This window comes from Eulemur rufifrons, chromosome 30 (genome assembly GCF_041146395.1).
Source record: "Eulemur rufifrons isolate Redbay chromosome 30, OSU_ERuf_1, whole genome shotgun sequence".
Classification (NCBI taxonomy): domain Eukaryota; kingdom Metazoa; phylum Chordata; class Mammalia; order Primates; family Lemuridae; genus Eulemur; species Eulemur rufifrons.
This window is the reverse complement of record NC_091012.1, coordinates 100,034,934-100,056,722: the sequence shown is the minus strand read 5'-3', so window position 1 is coordinate 100,056,722 and position 21,789 is coordinate 100,034,934. Positions and strand designations below refer to the sequence as shown.

The window sequence follows — 21,789 nt, the reverse complement described above, 5'->3', positions numbered from 1 at the left end:
AGCACTGAGAGAAGGCCTGAGCGCCTTCTCTCTGAGTCACAGACCCTCAGAGTAGGGAAGAAGTGACGAGGTTACTTTGTTCCACATCCCACATCCTACCCAGGCAGGTATGGCTCGGTCTCTGTGAGTGTTTCTATAGACAAAGTGCTCCCTAGATTTCCAGAGACCTGGGTCAAAATCTGGGTGAGTACTATGCCATATTCAGAAGCCCAGAACCTTAGGAGCCCATGAGGCTAAAATTTGGAAGAGACTTTGGTGCTATAGGAGTCTCAGATCCATCACTTCCCACTTATATGACTTCGGACAATATTTTTCTTTACTTCTGCAGCCTCAGTTCCTTATCTATAAAATAGGGAAACTACTAGCCATCTTGCTATCATGAGAATTAAACATAGGTGGCAGTGTTTGATAAGCTATGAAGATGTGAGGCATTACAGCTTCTGCCTTCCATTACATCTAATGTTTTCTAATTATTTTCTAATCAAATGTCACACTCCCACCCCACTCCTAAGCAACTGGCATAGAACAGGCATCTAGACAGAGCTAGGTCACGGTCACTGTAGTCCAGCACACCACCCTGCGCCCCAACACCTCACACATACACAGTCTGCTAGTTGACAGATGGGAAAACTGAAGCCTACAGAAAGAACACAACTTGCCACGGGCTACACAGTGAGTCTGGCCAAAGGCAGACTGGTGGTCCAGGTCTCCTGTTTCTAAGATCAGGGCTCTATATGCACCATATCGCCTCTCCTTTAAAAAGGGGAGGTCGGGGAGACAAGGTTCAGAATCCATTTAGTGGGGGCATCTCATCCAAGATCACACAGCCAGTCAGAGGCTGTACTAGGACCCGAACCCAGGTATTTTGGGGGTCTCTACTCTTCCCAGGTATTTTGGGGGTCTCCACTCTGCCACCCTATTGTCAATCCTCTTCCCTGAACAGCTGGAGAGAAACACCACAAAAAGAGAGGATGGCAGAACAAGGATCACTGCTTGGAGTTCAGTCCCAGGGACCAAGGTGCCGGTGGCTGGGTAGGAGGGGACGGGGAGGCTAGCCTGGGCAGCACATACTTATTGAAGAGGTTGAGGCCGATTCTGTAGTGCCGCCTCTGTACCACGTCATTGTTGAAGGCTGGCGAGTCCCAGCTGTGCCGTGTCTCTCGCTGGTAAGTCTGCTTGCACAGGCCAGTGGCTGGAGGCTCCCTCAGGCTATCCCGAGAAGAGGAGCCGGAGCTGCAGTTGATGGTCTCATTGGAATTGCTGGAGCTCTCGAGGCTCTCGTTATCTCCACCATCAGAGTTCTCGCCTGCTGCCTCGCACTTCCCCAACCTCCGACCCCCAGCCACACCACTGGGCCCAGTGCCACTGTTGGGGGCCGGTGGCAGGGGCCCTGGTGGGGCTGGGGCTGGGCCCTCGGGGGCTGGGTAGTGGCGGTGTGGGATCGGGGCCCTGCCTGGTGGCCCCTTGTGCTTCAGGGTCCCATGGGGGCTGCAGCCATCAGCCTCATACACCAGCTGGCGGTGGACAGAGCCGCGATCTGAGCGGTCACTCAGGTCCACGGAGCTGTCACTAGGAGGCTCAATGGTAAGCAGGGGAAGGTGGGCGGCCCGCAGCCGGAAATCCCGGCACTCTAAGCACCCAGGACCCCTGCGAGTGCCTTCCTCACGGCTACCATCTTCCCGGGTCCCTGGTGGCACTGGTGGAGGAACTGGTGGGAGGGGGGCTGGTGCCCAGAACTCAGGACGGCCCTGGGGTGGGGGCTCTGTGGTGGGCAGTCGCTCAGGGGATGGTGGGGGAACTGGGTCATCCAGGTAGAGGGGAAGGTCACTGAAGGATGTGGCCGAGCTGTCCTCTTGCTGTTCCTTTGACTCCCGCTTCTCCAGTTGGGCTGACCCTGGCTCTTCAGACATGGGCCCTGACGGGTGGCAGTTCAGGGCCTCGTCGATGGATTCAGCCAGAGACTTCACCTACACGGGGCAAGGGGAGGAGGGAAAGGGAAAGAAAGGAAGGGAAGATGAAGGGAAGAATGGTGGAAGGGTGGGAAAGAGGGAGGGAAAGAGGGAGGGACAGAGGGAAGGAAAAAGGGGGAATCTTCCTGGTGGGTCAGCCAAGAGGGTGGACCCCCCCGCCCCTGGCAGGCTCTCTCTGCCTTCTATAAACTCCCAGAGAGCCATTGTGAGCTCACAGGAGCTGGGACCAGTGCCCTTAACTCCCCTTCTCAGGCATTCCAGTAGTTCCCTTGTGTCCATATAGACTCAAGTCAAATGCTATCTCCTTCCTGATTCAAGCGACATTCCTGCCTCTAGCGCTACCCAGGGCAAACCCAAATCCCAGCTTCCTCTGTGGGAATTCTCTCTTGGGAAATCCCTAATATTTAGCCTTGAGAATCTGGACCATGTCTGGTAACTGTCTCCCTGTGGTATCTAGCCTCCAAACCATCCACTAACGATCCCCCACCTCCTGTATTCACAGCCTGGGGTACCACATTGTACCAGAGTTGGTCTGGATGACCAACAGCAAATGGCAGAAGTGAAGGTATATCACTTCTGAGATGAGGTTGGAAAAGACAGCAGCATCCGTCTTGGGTGCTCTTGCTCCTGACTCTCTCTCCCTCAGACCCCTCGCCCTGGGGGAAGCCACATCATGAGCAGTCCTGTGGAGAGGCCCACATGGTGAAGAACTGAATCCTCTTGCCAACAGTCAAGCGAGTGAGTTTGAAAGAATACTGTCAGCCCAGTCTAGTGTTCAGAGATCGAGGTCCCACCCTACAGCTTGACTGCAGCTTCCGAGAGGCCCTGAGCCAGAACCACCCGGCCAAGCCATTCCCAGCTTCCCGGCCCTCAGAAGCTGTATGAGATAATAAATGTTTGTTGTTTGAGCTCAGTCTCTCAGGTCAATTTTAAGCTACTGCATTTTGGGGTAATTTGTTACACAGCGATAGAGAACAAATACACTTCCCCATCAGATTTGTACAGCACTGAGAGCTGGGACCAGACCTGCCTCCTCTCTTTCCCCCACCAGAATGTGATCTTCTATTCCCCATTCCTCCCTTGAGGGATGATGAGTCCAGGCCTGCTTTCTCTCTTGCTAGTTCAGCTCAACACATCTCTTGACACGGAAGAGATGTTCAATTAAATCTTTGTTGTATGAATGAATGGATGAATGATATAGATCTTCCCTTCAATGTTTCTTTCCTTCCTTCTATCTCTTCAGCTCTAAGGAAGCATGCCCAGGCTGATGGCAGCGCCAGATCTCAGCAGTTAGAGCAGAGTGATTTCTTTTCTTATAAAGCTCTATTCATTCAACAATTTCCGTTTTTTTTTTTTTTTTCTTGAGACAGGGTCTTGCTCTGTCACCCAGGCTGGAATGCAGTGGCCTCATCATAGCTTACTGCAAACTCCTGGGCTCAAGCGATCCTCTTGCCTCAGCCTCCTGAGTAGCTGGGACTACAGGCATGTGCCACCATGCCCGGCTAATTTTTCTATTTTTATTAGAAATGGGGTCTCGCTCTTGCTCAGGCTGGTCTTGAACTCCTGACCTCAAGCAATCCTCCCGCCTTAGCATCTCATCATTCAATAATTTCAACCAAGGCCGGGCGCGGTGGCTCACGCCTGTAATCCTAGCACTCTGGGAGGCCGAGGTGGGCGGATCGTTTGAGCTCAGAAGTTCGAGACCAGCCTGAGCAAGAGCGAGACCCCATCTCTACTAAAAATAGAAAGAAATTATATGGACAGCTAAAAATATATATAGAAAAAAAATTAGCCGGGCATGGTGGCGTGTGCCTGTAGTCCCAGCTACTCGGGAGGCTGAGACAGGAGGATCGCTTGAGCTCAGGAGTTTGAGGTTGCTGTGAGCTAGGCTGACGCCACGGCACTCACTCTAGCCGGGGCAACAGAGTGAGACTCTGTCTCAAAAAAAAAAAAAAAAAAACAATTTCAACCAAGTACCTCCTTGGTTTTAGGAAGAAAACTAACACGTACTTAGCAGCTACCATGTACTAGGTGCTTTCATATATATTACCTAATGGAACAGAATCTTCAAAACAGCCCTAAAAAGGTTTTCTCTCCACTTTATTGATCATGTTTCAATGTGGTTAAACAGCTTGCCGAAGGCCACACAGCTGGGAAATGGCAGAACTGGGATTCACAGGTGGGCAGGTATGCAGACACACCCCAAGCCCAGAGTGATCTCCCACCGCCCTTATCGTGTTACATTCGCACCCTTCCGTGCATTTGCCGATGCACTGTCTACGCAAGCAGCACCTCGCAGCTATTTCTAACCTGCTAAATCTTCTCTGTCTAGTAAGGTTCAGCTCCAATGCTGTTTTCTCAAAGAAGCCTTTTCTGATCCTCCCAGAAGAAAGTTTCCTCTCCCTCCTCTGGGTTCCCACAGTACTACACATGATCCTTTCCTATGGCCCTGAGCTCATTCTACTTCAGGACACAAGAATGCACACATATGCCTGCCATTTCCTACTGGACTGGGAGATCCTTTTGAACAAGGACCAGGGCCAGTTCCTTAGCCTCAGTCTCCTCCTCTGTATAATGGGGATAATAATCCTTGTCTCAGAGGTCTGGTACGAGGCATACACAGCCCTGGCACATAAGAGCTCGTTACCTGTTAGTTAAGCCTTGATTTGACAGTAGATCAAGTTCCAGATAGTGAGAACTTTTATTTTCTTATTTGTTCTCTACACCCATATTTTTAACTTGCTTGTCTTAACAATATAATTTTTCATCTCTCCAGTTCTTTTTCATCATTCTTACAGTCCCAACTCAGTTGGTAGCTATTTGTTGTTATTAAATGCCTGTCGTGCAACTTCTTTCAGTTTGCAATATAGACAAAAAGTAGCAGGGGTAGCCCGAGCAGGGGGATGGGGAAGAAAGGCCCTTTTCAGGGATCCTGACCTGTTTGGAGAAGGAGTCCTCAAGCTCTGTGATGTCATTAGAAAACTCTCCAGATGTGGTGACAGAGCTTCCGCCACCATCGATGCCCCCACCACAGGAGCCTCCATATGGGAGCCCACGTTCAAGCCGGTGGCTCCGGGCACCAGCCATGGCACCCTCGTCCAGCGAGGCAGGCTTGCCCTCGAAGTACGCGGGGTTCTGTGCCTTCTCATACTCCTCAAAGGAGAACTGCATCCGCATGTTGGACAGGATGATACGGCGGGACATGCGGCTCTCTGAAGCTGAGCTGCGGAGCCGCTCAAAGTTCTTGTTCATGCGGTACTGGCGGAAGGCTGTCTGGATGGTCCTGGCAGCCCTGCGGCTCAGGAAGGAGCCCCCATACTTCCTCTCCAGCATTTCCACCTGGCAGGGGAGGGTCGAGGGGAACAAGGTCAGAAAGTCACTACAGCCTCATCGTCCTGGGCCCTCAACCACACCACCCCCACCGGAGTCACAGCTAACTGCTTACTGTCGCCTGACTGTGCCAGGCTGTGTGCTCAGTGTTCCTCAGCTGAATCTCAGGTAGCACTGGGCATATGGGATTGGATTATTTTTTTTTTTTTTTTTTTTTACAAGAAATACATGTTGATTATTCAAAAACAGAAAAAACAGAGAAGCCAAAAAAGGAAAGAAAGACAGAAATGGAGAGCAAGAAGGATTGAAGAGAGAATGAGAGAGGAGGAGAAGGAGGAGCGGGGAGAAAGAAGGAAAGAAGGAAGGAATGGAGGGAGGAAGGAAGGAAGGGATGGAGGGAGGGAGGGAGGGAGAGAGGGGGGGAGGAAGGAAGGAAGGGATGGAGGGAGGGAGGAAGGAATGGAGGGATGGAGAGAGGGAGGAAGGGAGGGAGGGAGGGAGGAAGGGATGGAGGGAGGGAGGAAGAGAGGCAGGTAGAGAGGGAGGAAGGAAGGAAGGGATGGAGGGAGAGAGGGAGGGAGGGAGGAAGGAAGGAAGGAAGGAAGGAAGGAAGATTGGCTCACCTAATTTCCAAACACCTAGGCATAAGCACAATTAGCATTTTGGTATATGTTCTTTCCAGTTTTTTTTCGTATATATAGTATTTCGTCCTTCCCTCCCCCTCTTTTTTAAGCTACACAATGTTCTGTATGACACTGTTCTGAAATTGTCAACTGGTGTGTGTGCTGCTCCATTAGACTGAGTTTTCTGAGGACCAGGTCCAGGTCTCACTCATCTTTACATCACCAGGACCCGGGCAGAGAGCTCAGTACACGTCTTCTGGGTGAACAGAAGATGCAGTGGAGGAGTGGTGAATGGGTGCGTCTCCAGTCGGGGGAAGGGTCCCGGGGCCAGTCCTCTCCAGTTCCAGTCTCCTCCACCCTCCGTGGATCCCACCCCCAAGCGCCACATCCCAACCGCCCTCCCCCGTGCTCTCTTGCATCCCTGCTCCCATTCCCAGCCGCCTTCTCTGCACCTTCTTGTCCTGCAGGTCTGTGGAGAGTTCATAGCTGTCGGACAGGGCCTTGGAGCGCTTTATCTCCTCCTCCTCCTGCTTCCTCAGGGCCACACTGGCTGGCTGGAGGCGTGCCCGCTGGGCCCAGGGAAGGCCCACCCCAGCTGGGGGGCCCCCCATGTGGCTGCTGGTGGGGGGCAGCTGGCTCAGCCGGTAGGGGGGTTGGCTCCCAGGACTATCAACCGCTGTGCTCAGGTCACTGCCTGGGGCATCACCCTCCACACTGTGGGGATGAGATAAGATGAGCCAGGACATGGGAAGCGGAGAGGGGCCTGCTGGGCCAGACTGAGGGCGCGTGGACCAGATCCCTGCCCCCAGTCCCATCCACCCTGCTTCCTCACAGATACGGGGACCCAATGCTGGGTCCTACTCACCCTCACAGCGTTCTCCCCAGACCGCTCTCCTCCCAGTCCTGTCCCCTCAAGCCCCTTTTTCTAACAGTCCTGTCCCCTAACAGCTCTCTCCCCAAATCCCCCATCCCCTAAGGGACTGGCTCTCTCAGCTCCAACCCCCTCCCGGCCTGCTGCCCTGCCCTTCGGATCCCCTGCACCACCCCCTGAAGTGCCACCCTCTCCCAGCCCTGCCCCCAACTGCCTGAGGCCCACCCCTACATCCGGCCCACCCAGGCTCTGCCCTCCCCGGCCCGGCCCAGCCCCCTGCAGCCCCGCCCCTGGCCCCTGCGCCTGATCTGGGCCTGGCCAGTTCCCAGGGTTCCCTGGCTGCGAGGGCAGGGCGAGCAGAGACAGGGGGAGGCGCCTCCCAAGCAGCATCCTCACAGGTAAAGAGCTGCCCTGCGGGGCAGCTTCCTTTTTCTCCTCATGGCCTCCTCTGCTCAGCTGGGGAGGGGGACAGGGAGGTCTTCAGGCCGACGAGTGGCAGGAGCTGGGCCCAGGTCTTGCCTGCCCTGGCTACCCAGAGCTGTTGTTCCGCCAGACCTGCTCCCATGGTGCCATGGCAACCAGGCTGCCAGGGAACCCAGGTGGCGACAGAGCCCAGGCGCCCTGAGCTGAGCCTGCATGGCAGAGCTAAAGAGGTGGGGAGAACAGGGGAGGGGTCAGGAGGGGAGGAACAGGCAGGTGAGGCATGGAGGAGGTTGTGGGTGGAATGGGTGTGGCTGGGGCCTAGAGAATAGTCTGGTTTGGCGGGGGACACCAGGTTGAGGGGCTCTCGGCTGGTGAAAGGGTTTAAGGGCTACTCCCCAGCCCCTACTTGGCAGAGGCCAGGGTCCAGGGCAGAGGAGAGCTGGGGTGGGCGTGGGGGGCTCCCTCCTAGTGCAGGAGCTTGAGCTGCAACAGGCCTGCCAGGCTTGCAGCAGAGCGCTTTGCACTGCGGGCTGGATGTGGTGGGGAGGCTGCACCCACGAGGCCAGGTCCTGGGCTGCAGCACCGTGGAGCTCAGCTCTGCCTTGAGGGGAGCTCCCACCCACTGCTTACCCCCCAGCCTCCCAAGTGTTAGTCTCTAACGCTGCCAGGAGCAAAGCGGAAACAGACTGGGGGCTCTAACTTCTCTCTCCTCTTGGGCCTTGGGGGCCCCCAACGTTACCCTCCAGGAATTAGACCCAGCCCAGCCCACAACCAGCATCTAAGATGCTCCTCTTCTCCCCCTCAGGACCTCGGGGTCTTGCCACCAATTTCTGAAACTTCCCCTCCCAGCACACAGCTCAGGCTTAGTTTTGATCAACTGTCCCCATTATTCGTGAACCATCCATAGATCCCACTGCCCACAAAAGACAGCTGACGTCCCTTATTCTGGCATTTGAAGTCCCTCCAAGACACAATAGCTAATACTAATAGAGTATTTAGCCCATTTAGGCACCATTCTTACCATGTCACACTTCATAACTTGTTTACTCTTTAAAACAACCCTATGAGGTAGGGATTGTTATTTATCCTCATTTCACACATAAAGAAACTGAGGCCCGGAGACGTTAAGTAACATATCTATGGTCACAGAGCTACTAATGGTAGAGCCAGGATTCAAATCCAGGCAGTCTGACTCCAGAGCCCACACACTCTTAAACATCAAGCCATACTGCAGGGTTGGCTGCCAGCCCCCTACTCCATCCACCCTTTCCTCCAGCCTGGCCCAGATCCTGTTTCTCCCAAATGCTCCTCTGCCTCCCACCTCCAAAACTGCTCATACAGTACCTTCCACTTGAAATGCAATCCCCATCATCTCCACCATCTGCAATCCGAGAAATCCCCCCACACCCTAGTTCCGTCAAGATTCAGGTCATATGCCACCACTAAGAAGCCCTCCTGAATCCCGCCTCCAGCCAGAAATTATTGCTGATCCTGTTCAGAGCTCCCACACACAGCACATGTCTGTCCTTCTTTTTATGGCACAGGTTAGCTTTGGCAAAGCGTGACAGCTATTTGTGTTCATGTCTCCCAGAATCCCAGCACAAGAAGAGAATTTGGTAATCTCCTAGCTAACACAGAGCACAGGGCCTGGAACAGAGTAGGAGCTCACTAAAAGCTGCTGTTGGGAGGGAGTCAATGAATGCGCGGGCGGCTGCTCTAATAAATACTCTCTCCTGAACCACAGCCTCCCATCTCCTTTTCCAACCCCTTCCCCATCCTGTGGCCAGAGATAGCTTCCAAAAGTATGAATCTAACCATTTTGCTCCTGCTAAAAGCTTTCCACAGTTCCTCATACCTCACTCCCCATACCTCACAAACAATAGCTAAGCACCTACTATGTGCCAGGCATAGTGCTGAGTGCTGGAAATATAATAGTGAGCAAGATGCACAAGAATATTCCCTCGGGGAGGTGACATGCTAGTGGGGACAGCAGACCATAAAGAAAGAAACAAATAAGTATATACTCTCATTTCAGGCAGGGATATGGGGTAGGAAGGAAAATAAAGCAGGATGCTAAAAGGCGCAGTTTGAGATGTGGTGGTCAGGGAAGGCCTTTCTGGAGAAATGGCTTGTATAAACAGAGCCCCGATGGAGGTGAAGGAGTGAGCTGTGTGACTATCTGAGCATGAGCAGTCCAGAGAGCGGGGACAGCCAGTGCAAAGGCCCTGAGGTAGAACCGTGCCTGGCATGTCTGAAGAACAGTGAAGAGGACAGTGTAGCCGGACCAGAGTGAATGAGGGGAGAGTGACGGGAGACGAGATCAGAGAGGTAATGGGGGCTAAATCAAAAGGGGTGCTGAGCCTGCAATAAAGACTTTGGCTTTTTCTCTGATTGAGATGAGCAGAGGAGGGACACGATCTAACTTGGGTTTTAGGGAATCATCGTAGGGTAACCTCCAACTTCCTCACCATGGCTCTGCATGGCTCTCCTGACCTGACCCCTGCCTCATATAGTCTCTGCCCCGTTACCCCGACCTGGCTGTTCCCCCTTCAGCATTTAGCTCACGTGTGCCCTTCACGCCTGCCGGCCTCCTCCACACAGCCTGGCTTAGTAGCCCCTCCTCGTGAGCTGCTGTAGGGCTCTGTGGCCACCTCTATCCCTAGGGCAAGGGTATTAATTAGTTCATTGAATCCTTGAATCCTGAATGGAGGCAGGCACCATTAGCTCCATTTTATAGATGAAGATACTGAGGCTCAGAAAGGTGACGTAAACTTGCTCAAGGTGACACAGCTATTAAGTGAGACAGGTAGAATGCAAACCCAGGGCCCAGGCTGTCTTTTCATGACATCTTCTTGCCTCTCCCCACTCCTGGCTCCATGCTGCCCCTGGCTCTGCACTCTGGCAATTCTCCCCTTGAGAGCTCGCCCCCTGTTTTGGTTGCAAAGGGAATAATGTGGCAGGGAGGTCAGGCTGTCAGCACAGCCTCCCACGAGAGAGCCAGGCAAAAAAGGAGAGTGCTTGAGGGCGTTGCTTCTGACATCATATGCACTGCTGAAGAAATGGCACGTGGGGATGTGGAATCCCTCAAGTCAGAGCCCCTAGAACACTTGGGGACATGCTGATCACATGGAACATCCTCTTCTTCTCTTTCTCTCTCACGCATACATACACAGAGAACCTGTTGTAGAGCAAGAAGCTGGGCAGGCCAAGGTTCAGGTCCTCACTGCCATTTACCAGCTGTGTGAGCCCGGACACGTCACTTTCCCTTTCTGTACCTCACTTTCTCATCTGTGCAGGGCTCAAGCAAAGTCAACTCCTCTTTGGATTCCTGGACTTCAGGAAGGGCCTGGGAGACCCCTCTCTCTCTGGACCCTTCCCGGCCAGGAGCAAAGCACGCACACATGCACGCACACACATGTGCACACACATGTGCACACACATGTGCACACACATACACACACGGGTACAAAAACATAGACATATCCAAGGCTGACAAACCTAGAAACAAAAACACACATCCATAAACACATGAAAACAGAGCCGATTACATGCAGATGTGCACATATACAGACACAACCACACACACAGACACACACCCGCACCGTGCACTGTCTGCTGGGCTATTTTGTGGGGGAAACTGGAGAGCATCCTCTGCAGAGGGGGAAATAAGCTGCGTTACACAAATAACCGCAGTACAGAGCAGAAAGTTATCAGGCCTGGGGAACAGGAAGTGCTGGGGGAGCGCAGGAGAGAGATCCCTTCTGTTTGGGGGTGGCTGAGCAGAATAAAAATAAACTCGCACTTACTGTGCACCTTCCCTGTGTCAGGCATTTTCCACACATTATTTAATCTGCATGGCAAACACAAGGGGAGAAACAGGATTCCTATTTTGCAGATGAAGAAAAAGGATCCCAGCAGGAAAGTAAGTGACTGCCAAAGGTCTCTGGGCTAGCAAGTGGCAGAACAGGGATTCAAACCCCAAAGCCTGTGCTAGTTCCTTTGCTGCCTTGAAGGCTTCCTGGGGGAGGAAGCTTGTGGACTGGGCCTTGCCTAGTAGGAGCCAGTAGAGATGAGGAGTGAGGGAACCTTGTGAGCCACATCACTAAGGTGGGGAGAAGCAGCGTGGGACATTCCACAGGGATTTGGGGCTGGCCTGCCCATGCCAGGCCACTGACCCTCCCCAAATGCTGCTCCTAATGGAAGGTCGTTTCTCCCTCCTTCCCTATATTGGCACTTCCTGGAGCCAGGCAGCCAGCGGGGGATGGGATCAGGATGCAGTTGCCATGGAAATGCATGGGGGGTGTTGCCATGGATACCATACGATAAGGGCAAGAGGAAGCCAGGGATGCCGAAGACTATCCCCATGACAACCTAGGCTGGGGGCGAGGGGGGGGGACCGGAAGTTGGAGACAAGAAAACAAGATGAGGAGGTCAGTGCACCTAGATAAGGCCAGAGGCTTTGGGTTCTAGAAAGAGCAGACTGCTCCCAGCAGCAGGGAGGGGGCAGTAGAGGGACTGCCGCCATCTCTACCTCTCAGGGTTCTTCTGCAAGCTGTTTCTGCTGCCCAATCCCAGTGCCACAGGGATTCTAAGCCTAAGCCCAGCCTAGCCTGGCAAAGGAGCTGACACGAGGAAGAGACCATCAAAGGGCCTAAGCTGACTTGGATACAGTGGGCAAACACAGGCTTTGGGAGTGCAAAGACCTGGGTTTGAATCCCAGCTCTGCTTCTTTGCAGCCCTAAAGATAATAGTTGTCCTTTATTGAGTATCTGCTTTTCGCTAGGCCTAGCAACTCTGCAAGTTCTTGGCTGTTCTCCCTGAAGGGGACAACACAGATGATGAAACTGAGGTACAGAGAGATCAAGTAACTTGCCGAAAGCCTCCAAGCTCAGCAGTGGTTGGGCCAGGATTCAAACAAAAATGTATCTGAACGCAAAGCTCATGCTCCTACTGCCCCCGACCCCTACCCCGGGCACCAAGCAGCCCCTCCGAGGTAGAGTCCTGCATGCTTCATCTCCCTGTGCCTCCCCACGGTGGCACGCAAAGGGCCAGATGCAGGGTAAGTATCTGCAGAGTGGGTGAGTGAAGAAGCAACCCAGGAGGAAACAAGAAAGACTGAGGTCAGATGGAAGAAGCTCCTGACTTCAAGAGCAATGACTCGTGGATTTGGCTGGCCAAGGGTAGAAGAAGATCCACAGAGCTGGGATGGACTTTATAATAAAGTAAGCTTTATGAAGCATCCAATCCCACAGATCCAAACTGAGGCCTAGAGAGTCAAAGTGACTTACTCGGGGTCACACGGGACAAGAGTCCCCTACCTTCTAGGCCGGTGTCCCACCTTTAGTTTCAGAAGCCCCTCTGGCTAGCAGCACCCCCAACCTCCCACCCTGCCCCGGCAAGCTCCTAAACATTGTGGGCAACTGCAGGCTACGTGCAATTCCTACACCTCCATGCCTGTGTTCATACTCTTCCTTTGTTTCTTCTGCCCAGAATGTCTTCTCTCTTCCCTTTACCCCTGGACTTGATTGGTCTGGGTGAGCTCATCTTCATCTTGCAGCACCCTGAGCTGGGAGGTCCTCCTGGAAAGTCAGTTCTGATTCACTCTTGCCCCTCACAGGGTCGGTTACTCCCTCCTCTGTGTCTTGTGCACACCCATAGCACAGACAGTCCTCATCACTGGCTACCCCGTGATTCTCTCCCAAAGTCCCCATCTCCCACCCACCCCTGCTCCTGTTCCCCGAGGGCGGTGGCCTGGTCCGATTCACCTTTGCGGACTCACAGTGCCGACGCCAGGGCCCAGCACACAGCAGTTGCTCCGCAACCAACTTTGTCCCGTGAGACCACAGGTAGAAGTCACGTGTGCCTATGTGTGTGTGACCATCCTACCTAACAACTGTCACCCAAAAAGCTGTAGCCCCACAGGCTTAAAAGCCACCCACACCCAGCCTTGTGATTACATCCACCAGACACATGCATGGAGCCAGCCCAGCACAGGAAGTCACCATTGCACACAACCGATCTCACACACTCAGAATTCCTCACGCTCAGTCTCACATAATCACATTCCCTCAGAATAACAGTGCGCATGGCTTCTCACTACCATGAGACCTTCACAGCCTCGTGCAAAGACATGCACGTGGATGCCCGGGCACATGGAGACCACACGTGCACACATATTGCTCTCACAACTCATAAAGCCCACCCTCTCCCCACAGCACAAGCCCTCTGCCTGACTCAGCCAATGCAGTTGCCTATGCAGGAATCTCCCAGGATGGCCATCTGACCTTGACTTGCCCTCTCCCTCCATGTCGTTGAACCCCCACCCCACCCCCACCCCCACACTTCCTTCTAGCTCCACTCGAAGGAAGGGTAGAATGGTCTCCTCCTCCCCAGTTACAGGTCACCTAGATTCACATATCCTGGAGAGCCACCTAAACAGAGTCATTCACTCACCATTCCCCGAGAGGCCCTGGAGCCCTCCACCAGGTTTCTGTCCATGCGGTCCCTGACTCCTGTAATGCCTCCTCACCCCTTGCCACCTCTTCGAACCCCTCCCAGCCTTCAAGGCCCAACTTTTGCTCTCTTCCTCCAACAAGCCTTCTTGGACACCACCCTTCTCCTCCCACCTTGACATCTCCCTCGGCTTTGGGCCAGGAACAAATTTTGCTCATTACCGAAGCCGTTTCTGCTCAATCATTTTTGCCCTTTACACCCTACCTAATGTCCCAAAGGATCTCTCGTCTTCCCTGGGAGATGGAGAACTCATACAGGACACACCACTGTCTCACTTTGGATCCCTCACGGTATTTAGCTTGAGGCTTCGCACGTAGTAGGTGCTCAAGCGATGCTTTGTTGAGTAAAATAAGGAAGAGTAAATAAAGGAGAGAGGAAGAGAGAGGAAGGCAGGGAGGGAGGGGAGAAATAAATGAGACTTTGAATGAGCGAATGAGTAGATGAGTTGAGTGACTGAGTGAAGCAATGAGTGAGGGAACGAGGTGAGGTTCTGGAAAACCTGCAGGTCCAATGTGATGGGGATGCTGAAGGGAGGGAGGATAGAAAGGAGAGGAGGGACTCTCACCTGGGCCTTAATCAAAACAAGAGCCACCAATCACAGCACACTTGCCCAACCGCGCACCAGCCCCTATGCTGGGCTTCTGGCGTTCTTTCTTGCTAATCTTCATAACCCAGAGAGGTAGATATATTCTCACTGTTCTCAGGAAGAAAATAAAGCTCAAGGAGAAGAAAAGACTTGCTCAAGGTTACACAGACAGTAAGTGGCAGAACCAGAAGGCAAACTCAGATTTGTCTAATGCCAAAGGCTGAGAGAGGGAAAGTCGGTGTATGAGCCCAATTTGGGGTCTCCTGGCTGTGCTCCTAACATAGACACATCATGGAAGTTGTGCGTGCTACAAACCCGTAAAGGACACCTTCCACCCTCCTGCCAACGGCCTGCAGGGAGTCTTAGAACCAGCTTCTGGCCAGGTGCAGGGGATATTTAGGGTCATTGCATCTGGGGGAAATGGCTTCCTCTCAGATTCAGGGATCCCTAAGGTTGTAGAATCAGAATCTTAAAAGTATAGGATCAAGGAATCTTAACATCACAGAATATTAAAATCACATCATTGATACTTGTTTAAATGGTAGAATCATGAAATTTTAAAACCACAGGATTGGAGAATCCAAAAATCACAGCATTGCAGGAATAAAAATCACAGAATTGCATGGAATGTGTCACTGACTCTGTATCTTAAATTCACATAATCAGTTTCTTAAAACTGTAGCATCTCAGATTCGCAGAATGTCAGAGCTGAAGAGCCCTTGGAGACCCTCTGGTCCAACCTTCCTCCTCAGTTTTACAGATGGGGAAACGATATGTCAGAGAGGTCAAGCAACATGTCCAGGGTTAGCCAGCCCCGCTGCCTCAAGCTAATGGGCTGAGGAAGGCAATAGACTTGCCCATGTTGGGAGCCACCCATGCATTTATTGAGTGCCTCTTGGGTGTTGACAATACCACAGATCAAACCCTACTCTCTGTCCCAGCCCCTGTTCCCAGCTCTGGATAGGAAAGGAGACAAGGCCCTGGTGGGGATGGGGAGAGGGAAGTGAAGGGTGGGTGGAATATACATCAGACAGAGAGAAGAGATCAGCTTTTATTGATGGAAATTCCTTTGTACACAGCAATAGGTACTCTGAGAGGCCTTTTTCTCTTGATCACATTTACAGAGCACTATGGGAGTGGCAGGGGGCATGAGGCGAGGCCTTTAAGCAGTGGAGATGGCAGCAATGGCCATAGCAAGGGAAAGAACGACGGAGAACTTGGCAGGCTGGGTCCTGCCCCCGTCTGGTCCTCTAAGCCCTAGGCACCCTGCATCTCTGTTTGTGCTCACAGAGGACAGAGGTAGGTCCTTGGGATGTCATTTGGAGACCTCTCCAGGAGTGGCAGGCTCCAGGGTGCCTGGGAAGTGGGAGTGTGGGTGCGGGGAGGGTCCAGGTTCCAAGCTTCAAGCTTCAAGCTCCAAGCTCTGCCTCTCCCACATTTTAGTGAGACCTAGGGCTCCAGCTCTTCCTAAGTCAGGGACTGGAGTCCAGAGGAGACAGCAGTGGGGGTGGGAATTCCAAGAAGGAGGTGGGGGAGGAAGGGGCACGATGCTTGCCCATCTGGTTCCTGAAGCAGGGGACAGGGTCCCATGGGGGATCAGCGGGGGCTGGCGGGGGAGGGGCTGGTTAAGGCTTTTGCTTCTGCATAGAAAATGGCCCTTGTCCTCTCAGTTACCGAGAGGAGGGACTGCTGCACTCGGAGGCCGGACAGCAGAACTGGTGAGCGTCTTCCTCTTCCTCTTCCTCAGTCTCCTCCTCCTCCTCCTCTTCCCTGGGGCCAGGAAGGGCAGGGTAGAGGCCACAGGCGGGTGGGTGACAGAGAGAGGCAGAGGCATTAGTTTGCAGAGCAGGGGAGATACACGAAGGGCTGAAGGAACCAGAAGGTGGGGCTAGAATGAGGGTGGCAGTGGGGAGGCCAGTGTGACAGATTATCCAGGGCCACACCCAACTCAGTCTCCAAAGAGCCTGTTGCTGATCCCCTTCTGGGACAGCCCTCCCCACACCCAGCCTGGGCTCAGTCTTAAGGTCAGCCCCAGAGTACATAAACTCCCTTTCCAGCCCTGACAGGCGCCCAACCTTCATTTTAATATAAGTAACAGCAACCTGCTCTATGCTGGCACTTTGCATACATCATCTCATCTAACCCTGCAACAACTCTGCAAAGCAGCATTTTAAAGATGAGGGAATTAAAGGTCAGAGAGGTTAGATAACCTGCTCTAGGTCACATAGCTGGGCAAGTGGTAGAGTCAGGATTTGAACCCAGAGTTCTTGGAGCTCCAGGTCTCAGACTCATGTCACCAGGTCCTTTGGGTAAGCTTGGAGCTACCTCTAGAAATCCACCCTGCCCTTGAAGGACAAAGATTTGTATCTCCTGAAGGCTCAGGGTCAGAAAAATAGATGGATGCTCAGAAATGGAGTAGGGAGAGCCCACAGTTTTGGAAGCAAACAGACCTGGGTTCAAATCCCAGCTCTACGAGTGTTTCCAGGCTATGTGCCCCCAGGCTCTCGGAGACTCAGTTTCCTCACCTGTAAAAATGGGGCTTATGATGCCAAGCCCCCCAGGACTGTTGTAAGGACTAAAACACACATTGCGTGCCTGGCAAACAACAGCACTGGGAACATGGTGGTGATTATTGTTAACTGTTCGTGAACTGAATCCAATTCCCAAGGCGGCCACCTGCCCACACAGAAGCAGCCACAGCTGGGAGGAAGAGCCACTGTAGGAAGAAGCACCTATCTCCAGGGTACTGAGCAGTAGCAGAGGCCAGACTGTATGTGTCAGTCACTGGAGTTGGGCTACAGTTTCATGGGGTGGATGGACAGACAGTAGGGCTGGGAGGGGACCAGGTGCCTTGGGAATGAAAAGGCTGATCTTCTGGGGACAGCAAAGGAAACAGGAACACCCCCATTCCCGGACCCCTTGGCTCAGGGGATGCAGTAATCATGGACTCCAGGAGACTGGAGGATTGGGAAGAGATGGGAAGGAAAGCAGACAGGCGAGGGAAGGGAAGGCACTGCTGCCCATCCGACAGACAAGCACGCGCACACACACAGGCACACACCTTTCTCGGACTCAGCTCCCCCTGACACATTGTTCCACAGACTCACTGAGTCAGCAAAATCACATGCACCAGGGCTCAGGTCCTGGGCCAGTAGCCTTCCCTTTCTGAGTCTCCCATTCCTCATCCATAAAAAGAGAAGAAAAATCCATACCTCTCAAGGCTGTCATGAGGAACAAACGATAATCCGGTGCCACTGCTCACTCCCCTCTTATCCAGGCCAAGCCATGCTACCTCTCCCCCTGACATTGCAGTCACCTCCTGATTTCTTCGCCCGCCCCTCTTATACCACATGAACCTTCCTAAAGCCCACCCTCGAGCATGAATCTCTGCTCAGACACCCCTCTTGGCTCCCCATTGCCACCTGGATAAAGCCCAGGCTCCTCCAAGTTGGCATTCAAGGCTCCCCCATCATAGGGCCTTGCCCGGCACCCGTAGAAAAGGCACGGGCTCTGGAGTCACACAGACCTGGATTTCAATTCCAGCCCCATCACCTACTAGCTTCTTCGCCATTCTGGGACTCATATTGAGGACATACCTCTTCTGCAGGGTCTGGTGGGATGAAATGAATTCAAGTATGTAAAGCACCTGCCACAGGGTAGGTCTGGTGCTGAATACACAGTAACTATTATTGTGACTGCCATTATCAGCGGCATCAGTGGCATCCTACTCACTCTCGCCTGGCCTTCATCAAACCAGCTTTTCCCTTATTCCATTGGCACGCCCAGCCTTTTCACACCTCTGTGTCTGCTGATTCTGCTTCTTCCACTTAGAATATTCTTCCTTCTGCACAGATCTTTCCATACTGAACTCCTGTCTGAATGTCATGACCCAGCTCAAATGCTGCTTCCTGCAGGAAGTCCTCCCTAGCTCTGACTCCTAGCCAGAAGAATTCTTTGCTTCCTCCCAGCTCCAGCATCCCTGCCCTTGGTCAAGGCTCTTCATTTGTTGTTTTGAACTTTACTGAAGCGTTTCTTTCACCGATCCCCTCACGCCCTCATATCCCCACCGCTGCCACCGCGTTCCTTCTCTGTAAGGGAGGAGCCCCATGCCACTAACGGCCAGTCTCTCCCCCTGGGCTCTGGAGCCCAACCCCACTACCTCCTCCACAACGATCATCCCCTCTCCCTCCTGTACTTTCAACCTCTCCCCCTCTGTTGCCTCCTTCCTATCAACATTTATAGAAGCTCAAGTCTCTCCCATCTGGGAATAAAAACCCTCTATCTTCCCCCACATCCCCCCTCTGTCCCTCTCTCCTCTTCACAGCTAAGCTTCCTGAGAAACTCGTCTACACTGGCCGTCTCCGCTTTGCTTCAGTACCTCCCACGAGCTCTTCGACCCACTGCAATCTGCCTCCTGCGCCCACCACTCCACAGAAGCTGTTCTGAGGAAGGTCGCCCAGGCCCTCCTGGTGGTTAAAACCAATAGACTCTCTTCCGCCCTCAGCTTACTCCCCTCAGCTGCAACATTTGACACTCTTAACAAAGCCCTCCTCTGCGTGGCCCTTTCCCTCCTCTGCATCCCCGCTGCTTTTCCTCCCACTTCTCTGACCACCCCCTATTTCTTCCTCTGCCCATTCCTTACATGGTAGTTTCCCCTTCCCAGTTCTGCTCTGGTCCTCTTCTCTTTCATTTCATCCTCTCTTTCAGTGATCTCAGGCCACTTCATAACTTCAGCCGTGGCTCGCTCCAGCACGGCTCTCTCTCCCAGATCTCAGACTTATCAAGCCTCATGCTTGCTGGACAGCTCCACCGGGATGGCTCTTCAGGCCTTCAGATCTCATAGATCTCACAGGTCTCTGACTCAGCCTCTCACAACTGCAAACCTGTCCTCCTGCATCTCCCACCTTAGTGAAGGGTACCGCCAAGCCTGAAATGCACCTGGGAGTCACCCTCGATTCTTCCTGCTCTCTTAGCAAGCCAGTCACCAAATCCTGCTGATTCTACCTTGTAAATAGCTCTGAAAGACTGTGCATGATCTGGCCCTTGCTACCTCACCTTTTACTGCTCTCACCTCTTGTTCATCCTTTCTCCAATCACACTGGCCTCTGTGCTGCTCCTCAAACATACCAGGCAAACTCTCGCCTCAGGGCTTTTGCACCTGATGCTCCGTCTGGAACATCGTCCCCCAGCTAGATACATGGCTCACTCCCTTAAGCCCTTCAAGTCTCTGCTCAAACATGACCTCATTTGAGAGGGCATCCCTCTCAAAAAGCACCCCAACATTCTCTACTCCCTCACCCTGACTTTATTTTTCTTATAGCATTTATCGACATCAGACACATTCTATACATTTAGTTGTTTGTTTATTATCTGTCTCACCCACTGTAAGAACCATCAGGATGGGCATCTGCTTTGTTCAGGGCCATTCCCCTAGTGCCTGGCACCGTGCCTTGCACTCGATACATATTTGTTGAATGAATGAATCCATGGCCAGGCCTGAACACTCCAACGTACTGTGAATTCCAGCCTCAGTCAGCTCTACTTCCTCCCCCATCCCCCATCATCTCTTCAGTCTCTGTCTCCAGCCCTCTCTTCATCCCAATCACCTCTCAAACCCATCTCCTCTGCTCTGTCCCCACTGCCACTACCTTAGCTTCTGTCTCTTTTGGATTATTGCAACAGTCTCCTCCCTAGTCTCCCTTCCTTCTTCTAAAATGCTAATTCAATCATGTCCCTTTTCCTACTCAAGAGCTGCTCATGGCTCTCCAGCTGTCTACTCAAAGAAAAATAAAAAGCCTGAACTCCCCAGACAGCTGTTTGAGGCAAGTCTAACCTCCGCACCCTCCGATGTCTGGTTTCACCCTTCCTCATCTCCAGGCCTTTGTGCACACACTTAGTGCATCTTCCCCCGTCTCTGGCTCTTGAAATCTTCACGGACCTTGAATGACTAGCTCAAACACTACTTTCGTCAGGAAACTTGACCTGACTCACAAGCCAGAATGAATTCCTCTCCAAAATCCACAGGGAAATGAGCGTCTCCAGTATTGCTGAGGATCTCTGAGAACCAGGGGTAGGGTGAAAGTTAGTAATTATGTCTGAGACCAAGGACTTTGGATGCTGGATGAGTATTCTTGCACTACTACCCTGGCCTGGACTCATGTCCCTCTGGCCGCCTTCAGTGTTGACTCACCTTTGTCTCCTTCCCTTTTGCTCACCTTCTACATCCACAACAGCTTGTCACCTGACACTGCTAGTGAGTCTATCTCGGTAATGACTCTCAAAGGATTTGAATTCTATAATTTGAAATTAAAATGCTTCCATATGAATGGCGTTCACTGGAGTCATGCAACGCAGTAGCCCTGCTCGAATCCATTCCTTCTATGCCAATACCTCAGTTTAGGCCTTGCAGCTGGTCTCCATGCATATAACCCTTTTTTTTACTGACTACTAATGTGATGTTTCTAAAACACAAATTTTACCAAATTACTATCCTATTTAGAATCCATTCATATGATGCTTTGTCACCAACAACATTGGTTCTCAACCTTTTGGGGGGGAACACAAACCCCTTTATACATTTAATGAAAGCCATGGACCATCTCCTCCACAAAAAAATGCACATAGGTATTGCATGCAGCATTTTGCATTCAATTTCAGGACGTTCATAGGCCTCATGAAGCCCATGTGGGGCCCATGTATCCCAGATCAAGACCCTCTGGTCCTACCCAATAACATCCAGGTTCCTTTGCACATGCTATTCCTTCTGCCTGGGATGCTCTTCCACACTTCACCCTTCTGTCCCTGGATAACTCTTACTTATCCTTTAAGACTCAGGTCTTAGGTTGAGTTGACCTGCACCAGCCCTAGACAGGGCCAGATCCCTTCCTCTGGGCTTCCACAGCCCCCCAGTGTTCTCTGTCAGATGTCTTCTCAGTCTCCCCAACTGATGGGGAACTCATGGAGAGCAAGAACCATCACCCAGCATAGACCTTGGCCACAGCAGTATTCCATAATTGTCTATGAAATGAATACAATAACAGCTACTCTTCATTGAGTGCCTGTTATGTGCCAGGCACTCGGCAAGGCAAATTCTGAATGCATTCATCTGAATGATCTCATATGCTCCCCAGTAAATAAACCTCAAAACATTGGTGGTATTGTGTCCTTTTTAACAACTAGGCTCAGAGATGTGAAGTGAGTTGTTCAAGATCACCTAGCTAGTCAATGACAGAGTTGGGATTGAAAATGCCATGGCATGTAGTGGTCTACCATGCCTCCCCACCCTGGACTATGAGATTAGGAGATGACATAAGCAGAAGAGGACCAAGAACCAGGGCCAGAACTCCCTACTTGAATCCATTTCCCAAGACCACCTACTCTCATTTTCTTTCCTGTATCACCTTCATGCCAAGACCAGGCACCTGTCTCTCTGTTCTTATGAGGCAATCCCTTCCAGTCCATATACTATTCTCA

General features: G+C 52.3%; 1 protein-coding gene across 4 annotated transcripts in view; it reads right to left on the bottom strand.

The window, feature by feature from the left end:
* IQSEC2 (IQ motif and Sec7 domain ArfGEF 2) overlaps positions 1 to 21,789 on the bottom strand; it is a 79,004-nt gene that overhangs the window by 13,872 nt on the left and 43,343 nt on the right. For 3 of the 4 annotated variants that reach the window (XM_069463128.1, XM_069463129.1, XM_069463130.1), the window contains exons 3-5: positions 6,376 to 6,637; positions 4,908 to 5,309; positions 1,072 to 1,967 (exon numbers count right to left, since the gene is read on the bottom strand). In XM_069463128.1, coding sequence (XP_069319229.1) covers positions 1,072 to 1,967; positions 4,908 to 5,309; positions 6,376 to 6,637 — 1,560 coding nt within the window. Of the gene's footprint in view, positions 1 to 1,071; positions 1,968 to 4,907; positions 5,310 to 6,375; positions 6,638 to 15,353; positions 16,087 to 21,789 lie in introns of those variants that run through there. The other variant, XM_069463131.1, reaches the window with a different exon arrangement.